The sequence below is a fragment of the Magallana gigas genome, chromosome 3 (genome assembly GCF_963853765.1).
Source record: "Magallana gigas chromosome 3, xbMagGiga1.1, whole genome shotgun sequence".
Classification (NCBI taxonomy): Eukaryota; Metazoa; Mollusca; class Bivalvia; order Ostreida; family Ostreidae; genus Magallana; species Magallana gigas.
The window spans coordinates 49,141,451-49,153,389 of record NC_088855.1 but is presented as its reverse complement, the minus strand read 5'-3'; the positions used below and the strand labels follow the sequence as shown (position 1 = coordinate 49,153,389).

General features: G+C 34.8%; 1 protein-coding gene across 1 annotated transcript; it reads left to right on the top strand.

Annotated features, from left to right (window-relative positions):
* Positions 1–3,640: 3,640 nt before the first annotated feature.
* LOC105318045 (uncharacterized) lies at positions 3,641–11,674 on the top strand. The gene is made up of 3 exons (XM_020063117.3): positions 3,641–3,732; positions 6,013–7,125; positions 7,459–11,674. The coding sequence occupies exons 1-3, from the start codon at positions 3,730–3,732 to the stop codon at positions 9,052–9,054; spliced, it is 2,712 nt and encodes a 903-aa protein (XP_019918676.3). The 5' UTR covers positions 3,641–3,729; the 3' UTR covers positions 9,055–11,674.
* The last annotated feature ends 265 nt before the right edge of the window (positions 11,675–11,939 follow it).

The window sequence follows — 11,939 nt, the reverse complement described above, 5'->3', positions numbered from 1 at the left end:
TAATAGTTAATTTTTTTTTCAAACACAGTTTATATGAAACCTAATTTTCGTCTATTCCATCTGATCAAATTTGATATCCGTGGGTTCCTATTGCATATACATGTGATCTAATTTTTTAAAATCTGATAATTTTTCAAAATATTTTTGAAAACAGTGTAAATTTAACATCGATTTGTAACACTTAAATACGTTTGATGCTTAGAGTACATGGAGTAGGTTAAATTAAACCTTCAATAGTGTCATTTTTTTATATACCTGCAAAGCCTCTTTTTTGTAGAGTGGGTCTGTGCTCCATATTTTTGTCATAGTCTAAATATAAGGTCTAATGAAAAACAAAACGATTTTAATCAAGAAAATCGTGGAGAGATGACCCACTACATATTAAAAACATTATTTTGTATCCCAACAATTAAACGTTTTAGAAAAATAATACAAGTCAGTAAATTCGTAGCAAAAGTCGCATATAGCATTTAATTACCGTTGTTGTGACCGAAATGGCTCAGTGATTAGAGCACCAGGAACTAAGTACCGTTATATATTTAGGCTTTGAAGTTGTGGGTCATCTTCGCTAGCCAAGTGTCCGATTCTTTTTTTCTCAATAACGAATCAGACACTTGGCTAGCTGAGGTGGTTGTGGGTTCGATACTACCAAAAACTTTATGCATTATTTTCTTATCGTTTGTTAAAATATATATCTGAATTTATTTAGAAAGACTCCACTAGCAAACTTATATTGTAACATTACCAAATAGATTTGATAGGATGAAAAATTAAATTTGCCCTTGTTACAACCAAACCAAATGGGCTTCTGCGCCATCTTTAAATAATTACCTCAAATTCTTTTCAGGAATATAAATTCTGCTTTCCAAAATATGCATGTATATGGAACACTGACAGCTTATTTGTATATAATATCTAAATATATTTGTAATTTTATTTACATATAAGATAATATCGAAGAAAAAAATAAACCTCTTGGTTTATTGTCAATTTAACAAGAGGCCCAGAGGCCGTATTGCTCACCAGAGCAATGTATCAAATTCAAAATATCTAAACAATAAAGTAGGTCTAACACAAAAAGTTCAAAATTCTGTCGATTTTTATCCACTTACCAAACACCTTTTGTTATTATAAATTTTTCTTATCCTTTTTTTAAAACCCCTTCCTCCTTTGTGGTGCCACTTTTCTCCAGAGAATCATGATCAAACTTCAATCTGCACAAGCTGTGCTTTCACACAAGATTCATTTTTTTTTTGCTTTTTTTTCTTTTCTTTTTTTTTTTTTGCTAAATGCTTTTCCAGAGGGTTTTTAAATTTTTTTTTAGATTTAAACAGACTTGAATCTAAACTACATTATGATGCTTCCAAACAAATTTGAGCTTTTCTGGCCTGATGGTTTTTGAGAAGTTTTTAAAAGATTTTCCATACATATTCCAATGTAAAAATTCATTTCCCACTGTGGCCAAACCCTCCCTCTTTTGACCATAATTTGAAAAAAACTTTAATCTAAATTATCTGAGGATGCTTCTACACAAAGGTTTTTAGAAGATGTTAAAGTTTTTTTATATATATTCCTATGTAAAACTTGATCCCCAACCGTGGTCCAAACCTACCGCTGGGGATCATGATTTGAATAAACTTGAATCTACACTAATTTGGGCATTTCTGGACAAATTATTCTTGAGTATTTTTTAAAAATACCAAAAAATTTAATAATTCTATATTATAACCCTTTTAAGAGGGCACTGGCCCTTCATTTGAAGAAACTTGAATCCCATCCATCCTGTGATGCTTTGTGCCAAGTTTGGTTGATATCGGCCAAGTCGTGCTGGAAAAGAAAATGAAAAAGTAAAAAATTTACAACGACAACAACGTCAGACAACGGGCAAATCTTGTTCAGAAATTTTTTTAGATGTTTCTATCGATGATAATTATTACGAGAGTCAAGTCCCCATGTATGATTTGACATGATTTAAGTGTTTCAGATATATTACAGTCTGTCCCAAGATATTTATACGGAACATTTGAACGATTTTTAATAAAAATACACATACATGTGAAAGAAATGCAATTGAAATCGATAAAAGGGAAAATCATTCACGCATTATTATTTTTCTCTAGGAAAATTTTCACGGGAACGAAAACTGATATCTTACGGAGATTTATAATGGGGAATATTTACATCTTTTCGCCATTCGGAAGTCACTCGGAATACCTTGCTAAGTTTTTCAACGTTATCACCCGGGTCTGTTGTGTTACAAATTCCCATAGACATCATCAATTTTTTTAGCCTTGTATTGAAAGCTAATAAGCTGGAGGGGTGTTTCAAAGGAGAAATCTTGGAAAGGATGACTGCACTGAAGGACATTTTAAAATTGCTACAAAATGAATGTTTAAAATGGGCATATTACTTTTAATTATAGGAATAAGTAATGTCTTAACTGCAACTTTATGTAATTACATAAATATAAAGATCATATTTACAAAGAACAAACAAATATATAAATGAAATATATATATATGCTTATGTTAAAAAGAGATCATTAAACAAACATGCGCTCATGGTTAAACAGAAAAAACTCCGTTTAGTTTTTAGTTTAAACAATATTTATTTAGTGAATTTCATCATTCATATTATAATAACAGTACACAGAAGATTGAGAAACAAGCCAAAAGGCTTATGTTAATCTCGCTCCGTTTCTTCTTGTGTTCGTTCTCTATGTTATAAACGGTATACTTTGACATGTTTACTATCATAAGTCACCTCGTGATTTCTAACCCCAAGTAACGTTGTGAATGCCCTTTATGTGACGTGTGTAAGGTATCTCGCGTTCTGTTAAGTGGTATTTTTTGTCCATACTTATTTCAATTCATTCCAATCGAGTGATATGTGTGTAACTGGTTAATCTACTCGTTAATTCTTTTCGAACACGTAAATAATTGAAATCAGTTACAACAGTTTACGGTCATCAATGGCTACTTGTGCTGGCCAAATTTATTAATATCTTTTTTTTTTCAAAAATGGTAAGAGAGAGAGAGAGAGAGAGAGAGAGAGAGAGAGTATGTTAAACTATAGTGCCGCTATTCTAATTTTAGACTTCTCATTACAAATTGCAATTTACAATATTAGATCAACCCTCCATCAAAGAAAGTCAACAGGCAATCTTCCTGATTGTAAACAGTATGGCATCGATCGTTCTATTTGGCAACGTATAGTTTTAATGATATTTTATTTTCATCTTTCTTTCACAACCATGTCAACACCATTTATTTGTTCTAATCGCATTTCTAAAGATTACAACACTATTTACTTAATTATAATTTAATAAGAAAAGAAAATTTGAGACAAAATTCTTATGAACATACCGTAGTGGAGACAAATTAATTCATAAAGGGCGAAAGAAGTACCACAATTTGATATTTTCTGCTTAAGAATAGCGATCACATTTCTTTGCTCGTGACGATACAGGTACTTGCAAATACCGAGGACATATCTTCGTGTTGTATCCGTGCGAGTTTTATCAATAATCTTATGTATGGCGGCGTCTTAGGAGTTTCGTCAGGTGATTCATTATAGCAAATAAATGAATTTTCTCTCTATCAATAAATATTACGCAATATTTTATCACATTAAACACTATTAAAATGGTCATAGACATCAGAGAAAGCTTATGGCAAAAACGCACGGAAGCATCGCAGAGTAAGAGGGGCGTACGTCTCCGTTAGAGAAATGGTGAGTAGGTTGGTATTGCTTGTATATCTCAGCTCTTGTGCATTGTTTGCGGTATTTTTTTTTCTAATTAATAAAATCAAATCTTAGTTAGTAGAAACGTGACACAAATAACAAAATTCAAGTTACAGTAACTGTCGCCGAAGCCCCAAAAAATCATAACGCTCCTAGAGTTGTGTCCCTTTTGATTTCTTTGCGTATCAGTCCGATATTGATGAAAAAAATAATACATTTAAATATAAAGTTATACGAAGATATAGAACTGTTATTATTAAATAAGTTAATAATATATTTATATATAATTAATTACACGTTTAACCAATTGCCTAATTTGGAACAAATTCGTACATTAACGGATCATTGGCCTCCAAGAATATTAAAATTTTCATATGGAAAACGTTTTGTCCATAGGGAAAACTGATTTATCATGCCAACCATTAACTTCTGTAACCATAACATGTCTGTAACTAAACCACCATTTGGTGAAGAAAAATGACGCAATGAAAACTTTCAATAATCTAAATATACCTTTTCAGCATAAAGATATATTCCGTAAGAAAATGAAATGACAACATGATATTCAAATTAGGGTTACAAAGTTAAATTACAGTTGTTCTACACAAAATGATAATTCATGGCCTAAAAATATTATGCACATCAAAAAATTTAAGATGTTATGGTCATCATCTAATTTGTTCGAACAACATCAGATTATTGTGTTGGTAAGAAAAATATCAGTATATATTTACATCTATCAAGCATAATTTCCTCTATTTCTTACGGAAAGTTATAGTTAATTAATAGCTGAATAGAAACAGCCAGACTGAAATCTACACGCCCCATTTATCGATTGGTCGAAATCTACAGCGGCTGAAAGTGACAGGACTGAAATTGACACGCCCTGTTTATCGATTGGTCTGAAGCTATATACAGCGACCTAAGTAAAATCACGGACTGCACGAAATAATGTTGATGATGCCAGACTCAAAGTCTCAGAGGTATGGTGGCATAGATCTGCCACCACTTGTCAGATAATTATGTTGACTTGTCAGATCTTGATGTCAACTTGTCAGATAAATATGTGGACTTGTCAGTTCTTTAAGTCGACTTGTCACTTATCCACGTGTTTAAAAATTTAACACTACAATCTTTCTACGCCCAATTTGTGCCATCAAGTTGAAATAATATTTTCTGACAAGTCGACATAACGATCTGACAAGTCGACATAAGCATCTTTTAAGTCGACATAATTATTTGACAATTCGACATAATTATCTGACAAGTCGACATAATTATTTGACAATACGACATAACATCTGATAAGTCAACATCATTATCTGACAAGTCGACTTATAATATGAGAGATAATTTTCTTTAAACTAGTGGCCATAATATTTTTTCTGTCAGATAATTATGTTAACTTGTTAGATCTTTATGTCGACTTGTCAAATAATTATGTTAACTTGTCAGATCTTTATGTCGACCTGTCAGATATAATGATGCCAAGTAAATGGCAGTTAGTGGCACTAACAAGCTTTAACATCAAAATATTGAGTTTCTAGTCAATATGGTTATTTTCTGACATGTCAACATAAAGATCTGAGAAGTTGACATAAATATCTGACAAGTCGACATAATTATCTGACATGTCGACATAATCATCTGACAAGTCGACATAATTATCTGACAAGTGGTGGCAGATCTATGCCACCATACAGAGGAGACAATTTGGCTGTTTCTATTAGCTAACGTACTTATGTACATTAACAGTAATTTAGTGAATTTTACTAACTTTTCATAATCAATTTATTAATTAGTTAAAGAAAGATGTAAATATAAACAATAAAATGCTTTCTTTTATGATTCATATGGGTTATGAAGGACTTAGGTAGCTATCATTGCAGAAAAAATTTACATAACACGCTGACGCTGGTTATGTATTTTTCCTGCAATGTCGCTACCTTCATATCCCGAATGAATCACAAAAGAAAGCATTTTATTGTTTAAATAACCATAGCTGTACAACGTTACCATATATGAAATTGTACAACAGTAATATACAGCAACACCGGTAAATTTCATGAAAGCTTACGATCACATTGAATTAAAACTTCAAAATGAATGGGTTAATTTCACTGTGATGAAATAAATGGTAAGAAGACTTACACGTCTGATTGATGAAAAGTTACACATAGTCCTGAAACTAAAACGATTTTTAAAAATATACTACCGAGAATTTTTAATTGCGTTGTTGTATAAATGAACTGTGTGATCTTTTTTCAGATTTCTAACGGCTGGATTTCGGCATTGCTGATATATCTCCAACTGATAAATGCGTGCTTTAGCACAAAGCCATCTGAAGCCGAGCGTGCTTTTGTGAACAATATGACGCGCTGGATTCAGAACGACAACATCAAAGTTCAAGTCTCCGCGTACATGCTCTTCTGTCCCGTCCAGGATCTGTGTTTTGGAGACCAATTCCGACGGAACTACAGCTATACACAGGAAGAGTCGGGCCACAGTTGTTCTTACTGTAGCTGCAGCGAAGGTTGTCAACGGAAGAAAAATTGTTGTCCGTGGAGATCGTATATGCAAAGTCAAAACAGCACTCCCGAATTTGTGAGCTACACCAATCAAGGAGTCTCGAAGCCTTCACGTTTCCATAACGTAACGCTTGATTGTAGAAAGCCGATTATTCACCCTTTCGAAGGCGCCATACAGCGATACTTCATGGTGACTTCATGTCCAGAATATTTCAACGATGTGGACATTATTGAAAAGTGTGAAAGGTCTGAATATGTCAATGACTACGAGGGATACCGGCCCGTGACCTCTTTAAGCACCAATGAAACCTACAAAAATGCAGACTGTGCTCTCTGTAACGCTGAACCAATGAATTCGCTAAAACCATGGGACATCAACTTTCATTGTAAGACATTAGAGGAAATTAACCAAATAGATTCCCCAGATAAACTGCAACAGCGGCTATTTGGTCCATCGCGCACCTGTAACATTCTGTTTGTACCCCCCTCGGACATATTTCAGAAGAGCATGAAGTGTTTCCTGGAAAAAGACACGAAACGACAATGCAACGTCACCGGCATGTGGAAAAACTACGACGCAGACATAGAAAACGGATGCAATTCGGACTTCCTTGACAAGTACATGTTTTGTGAATCGAGATTAAGAATCTTGCTCTTCAAAAATATATTTTGTGCCATGTGTAACGTAGGGAACTGGACTACAGATCTGATGATAGAATGTGAAAAACAGATTTACTTAGGAGGTGGTGACCTGGTATCATTCTCCGCTTTGCTAGATGTAAGAGGCATACACTCGAAAGAAAAAAAACAACTAAAGAAATGTCCAGGACAACAAGTTTATGACGTATTATTGGTAAGTAGATACGTGTGTTGTAGATAACATACGTTGTCGACGTCTTTAGATATCGAGCAATATTTCTTGTAACAATAGTGCTTAATAGTTTCTGGCATTCAAACAATCAACTGCCTCCCTTTTCTTGAAATACAGCATAGCAACTGTTAGGTTTTAATTTGAATGCATTTATAAGAAGTAACAGTTTACTAAAACAATATCCCTCGATCATGAATTGTTATATGTTTCTACGAAATGGTATTCCACATTTCATTGATGCCAGGTGTGGTATTTTAAGAATATTCAGGTGTATAATCTATAAAATACTGAATGTGTGCATTTTATTTTTAACAGAATAAGTGCCATCCGATAGTTTGTGAGTCGGGCATGAGATATGAAAATTCAGAATGCGTTCCAATCCACAAAGTAGTCGGACAATATATCTACGAAGTCAACATTTTAATCAAACCCTTGACTGAAATTTTTGAGGCGGTGGATAGAATACATGAAATTATATATGCATTAAAGACAAATCCAGTAATTTCGAAGAACCTGTGCTTTTTTGCAGCAATGACGAGTGATGAACTCCATTTCACTTCAGAACATTCATCAGGAGGTGACATTGCTCTCTACGCTTTACTGTCCATCAGCGAGCTACATAGTCGGGTGGAAGTTACTGATCAACTAATTGATCTATTCAAACTTAAATTTTTCAATTTATCCATGAGGTACGAAGTAGTGTTCAGCGGTAATTCGTTTAGATCGTTGTACTATCCGGGTTTAAATCAAGAACCGGAAATTATGTATCAGAACTCAGGGTATGATGAAGACTGGTTCCTAATTCTGCGTCATACCTCTCTGGCCAATATTGGCAAGTGCATGCATACACCACTGGGAACTTATCCTTGGTCAATTGTTGCCCCCGTGACGATATGTACTAAAGTCGTCATTCATAAAAATGAGACCCGAATCGTTGTTTCTAACTATACTCTATGTTTTGTCGAGTTCGACTTTTGTGTCGAGTCTGAATATTTCAGAGAATCTCGAGATAAAAAACGAGTGGAAGTTTGTTTGGATCAGTATATGGGCGGGGTGAGGGCTGCTTACTCTGGTCTACTCGTGTCTTTTACTGATGAGAAAATTCTTTCGGCAGTCTCTTTGTCCCTATCATCCCTTGGCTGTATCGGTTCTGTTGTTATATTTCTAATTTTTGACGAGGGTAGGTATCTCCGTGGACTAAATATCATAGCTACGACGATAACATTGCTCATAGCCAATATCTTGCACTTCCTCTCTGGAGTACTTTCTTTTATGCCATGGTTCTGTCGCACAGTTGGGGTTCTGTCTCACTTTTTCTGGTTGGCAGTGGTCATGTGGTTAACTGTTTCCTGTTTTTCCATCTTTCGCACTTTCACTTCCATGCGATTCACCAAAGAAGACAGTCTTAATAGTAAAAAGCGGTTCCTGTGGAACTCGTTTTACAGCTTCCTGGTCCCATGTCTACTGGTGCTCACGAATGCCTTGATCAGCACTTTTGTGCTCCAAGACGATCAGTACGGTTATTCGGCCCTCACATGCTACATCTCCGAGTCAAAGATGGTTCTTTACACCTTTGTCATTCCTCTAGCGGTGATGGTGGTCCTCAACGTTTTCATGGTGATCATCACAGCCCGGGAAATCAACATGAAAAATTCATATCGCAAGAACTCGGACAACGACGCCCACATGGTTCCCGTGGTCTGTAAGCTAGCAACACTGACCGGAGCAGGCTGGTTCCTCGGATTCTTCCATCAGATTTTCCAGATTCAGCTGTTTTCCTATCTGCAGATACTTATCACGGGTTCTCAGGGTTTATTCATTTTCTTTGCCTTTGCACTCCAGTTGATCACCAAGAGGCTGGGAAAGAGAGAATCTGAGAGGGACAAGGGAACTAAGTCTATAACATTCTAAGGTCTGTATTGGAGTACGGTTTAGGAAATTGTTATAAGGAGTTCCTATCACATATGTATCTAGTGAGTTGGTCCATTGGTTTTGCTAGTCTGCACGTGTATGTTCTCACATTATTTTGCACACTACAGTACATGTATCAGGATATAAAATTGTGAAACGGAACATCTTTTTACATGTAATACATTTGAATATTCTCTCTCTCTCTCTCTCTCTCTCTCTCTCTCTCTCTCTCTCTCTCTCTGAAGAACTACTTTGTCATTAGTTTCGACTGATCGTTGTGCTTGCATGTTGCTGTTGTTGTTTAGAATTGTTTTTAATGATTTCAATCATGTACAGTTGTTCAAGTCATGTAAGTTTAATATTAAATCGTACCATTCCTGAAGATAATGTAGATAAAACGAATACTAGTAAGAGGAATCGTTCTTTGAATATTATGAGGTGATAATAACGGTTATTAGCGTCATCAAATCTATCATAAAGCCGTTTTGGCTATATTGGGTTTGGTCACGCCCTGATCAAAAATATCAAATCATAATATTAAAAGAATGATTCCTTATACCTAAAAGCATTTGCATTTATAAGTAGCAAAACATTCCAACAACATGAAAGTAGTTGTTGATATCTTAAATACGTCAGCATATGCATGATAATCTACTTTTTGATAGGAAGTTAAAGACAATGATTGCGACATATAAGGAAAAAGGAATCATTCTTTGAGTATTATGAGGTGATAATTTTGGTTGGGGCGTGATCAAATCCAATAAAGCCCGAAGGGCTTTATGATAGATTTGATCACGCCCCGACCGAAATTATCACCTCATAATATTCAAAGAATGATTCCTTATTATTTACATTTATATAATTTTTTGCCATCGCACGATTAAACATTTAGATATAAATGAGCAAACCCCGCTGGCGCCTCAATTTGGCGTCATTTGTAGTATGGGTTATATAGTTCAAAATCGATACGTAGTGTTATCACAGGCAAAGACAATGGAAAATGTAAATATATCGTGAAAACAATTATTTAAAATACAACCTCCCAAACAATGTGTCAAACTTATATTTAAAGGGACATGGTGACGCACAAACACATGATTCAGCAAATAAATTTTTACACGACTTCCACATATTTTATGTGACCGAGTAAATAATAAAGACACGGTTCTGTGTTCAGGATGTTTTATATGTACAAAAAGGTGATTCTGTAAATAAATATAAACACATATAAATATATATATACAATTTATACACAATAATTCGTTACGGTTTAAATAAACCTTTAAACTTTATCATAATCTTAGTTTACTTTATGTAGATACTAAGAAAAGTTATGTCATATAAATTAATACAATAAATACCTTGTGCGAGGTGTTGGTGTACAAAATCGCCGGACCCACAGTGAAACAAAATCAAAAGTAACCGGGATTTATAATAGAAATGATCTGATTCGATAATACTAGCCAATGGGAACAACGGCCAATAGAGAAGTAAAGAAAGTGTTCACCAACTCAATCCACCTGCGCACAAGAACAAGCGTAACTTGGTAAATGATTAGATATTGTAAATTTTAAATCTGCCCACATACTCCCCTGCTTTGAATTTTATCGTCTCGATAAAAATCAAAATTCAAACACACACTAATCAACATAATATCATATATAAATCAAATGTTCAATATACGTATCACATTCACAGTCTATGATTCTTAATCCCACATACTCTTCTGTTTATCGCGTAATCGCTTACTCCGACAACGAGATAAGGATGGCTTAACGTCACGTGCAGGGCAATTGTCACTGCTTATATATTTCGGCGGTACGCGTTTGATATCACGTCTATTAAGGGTACGTTGCTGTCCAGTGTCTGAAACAACTGTATACACACTGTCTTTGGCTGTTTGAACACGGTATCTTGTTGTACTCCAAAGGTCTTGAAGTTTGTGTCTTCCTGTAAAACCTCTGTTTCTTATGAAAACTTCGTCACCCACACCAATCGGATGATCCACCATTTTTGCGTCGAAGCGATCTTTCCTCTGTGATGCATTTTTTTCCAGGTTTCTTTTAGCATGCTGGAATAATTCACTAGCATTATTTCTGTGCTCTTGAATGAATTCATCGTAATTCACATCATTATCCGAGACAGAATCCGACACTGTTGACGACACAATAAAATCGACTGGAATTTTAGGTTTACGACCGAAAAATAAATAGAAAGGACTGTAACCAGTACTGGAATTTGGAGACACATTGTACGCAAAAGTTACATCAGATAAATGATCTGGCCAGAGTTTCTTCTTCTGTGGTGGTAGAGTTCTGAGTAAATCGTGAAGTGTACGGTTAAAACGTTCTGTCTGTCCATTGCCTTCGGGATGGTAAGCTGTTGTTCTTGACTTTTGTATGTCGTAGATTTTGCAGAGTTGTTTAATAATATCCGACTCGAAGTTTCTTCCCTGATCGCTATGAATTCTATCCGGTACACCATAGTGATGAAACCACTGTTGAATCAAACACAACGCAACGGTAGAAGCTTTCTGATCACGGGTGGCCACTGCTTGTGTGAATTTGGTAAAAACATCTGTCATCACAATCACGATTCTTATACCATATGAAAAGATAAACTTTCGAAAAATTACGGTGTTCATAAGTAAATAAATCTTGTAGGTATATTATGTATATAAACTGACTGTCATCATTTTGACCCAGTAACCGGTTAGTAATTGGCATCAATGATTTATAGTAATATAATCTGTATTTATGTATCAGATGCACATGTCATTTTAATAAATGATTGACTTAATGCCTGTTACTGCATCCAATGCCTATTCTTTGATATTTCAATTTTTAAAGGTCAGACATGACTTATCTTCCATTATTTTCTATTAT

Bases quoted from the DNA above. Each gene is read 5' to 3' on its own strand.
- LOC105318045 (XM_020063117.3), top strand. The intron at 7,126-7,458 runs GTAAGTAGATAC...TATTTTTAACAG, and splicing joins AAGTTTATGACGTATTATTG to AATAAGTGCCATCCGATAGT.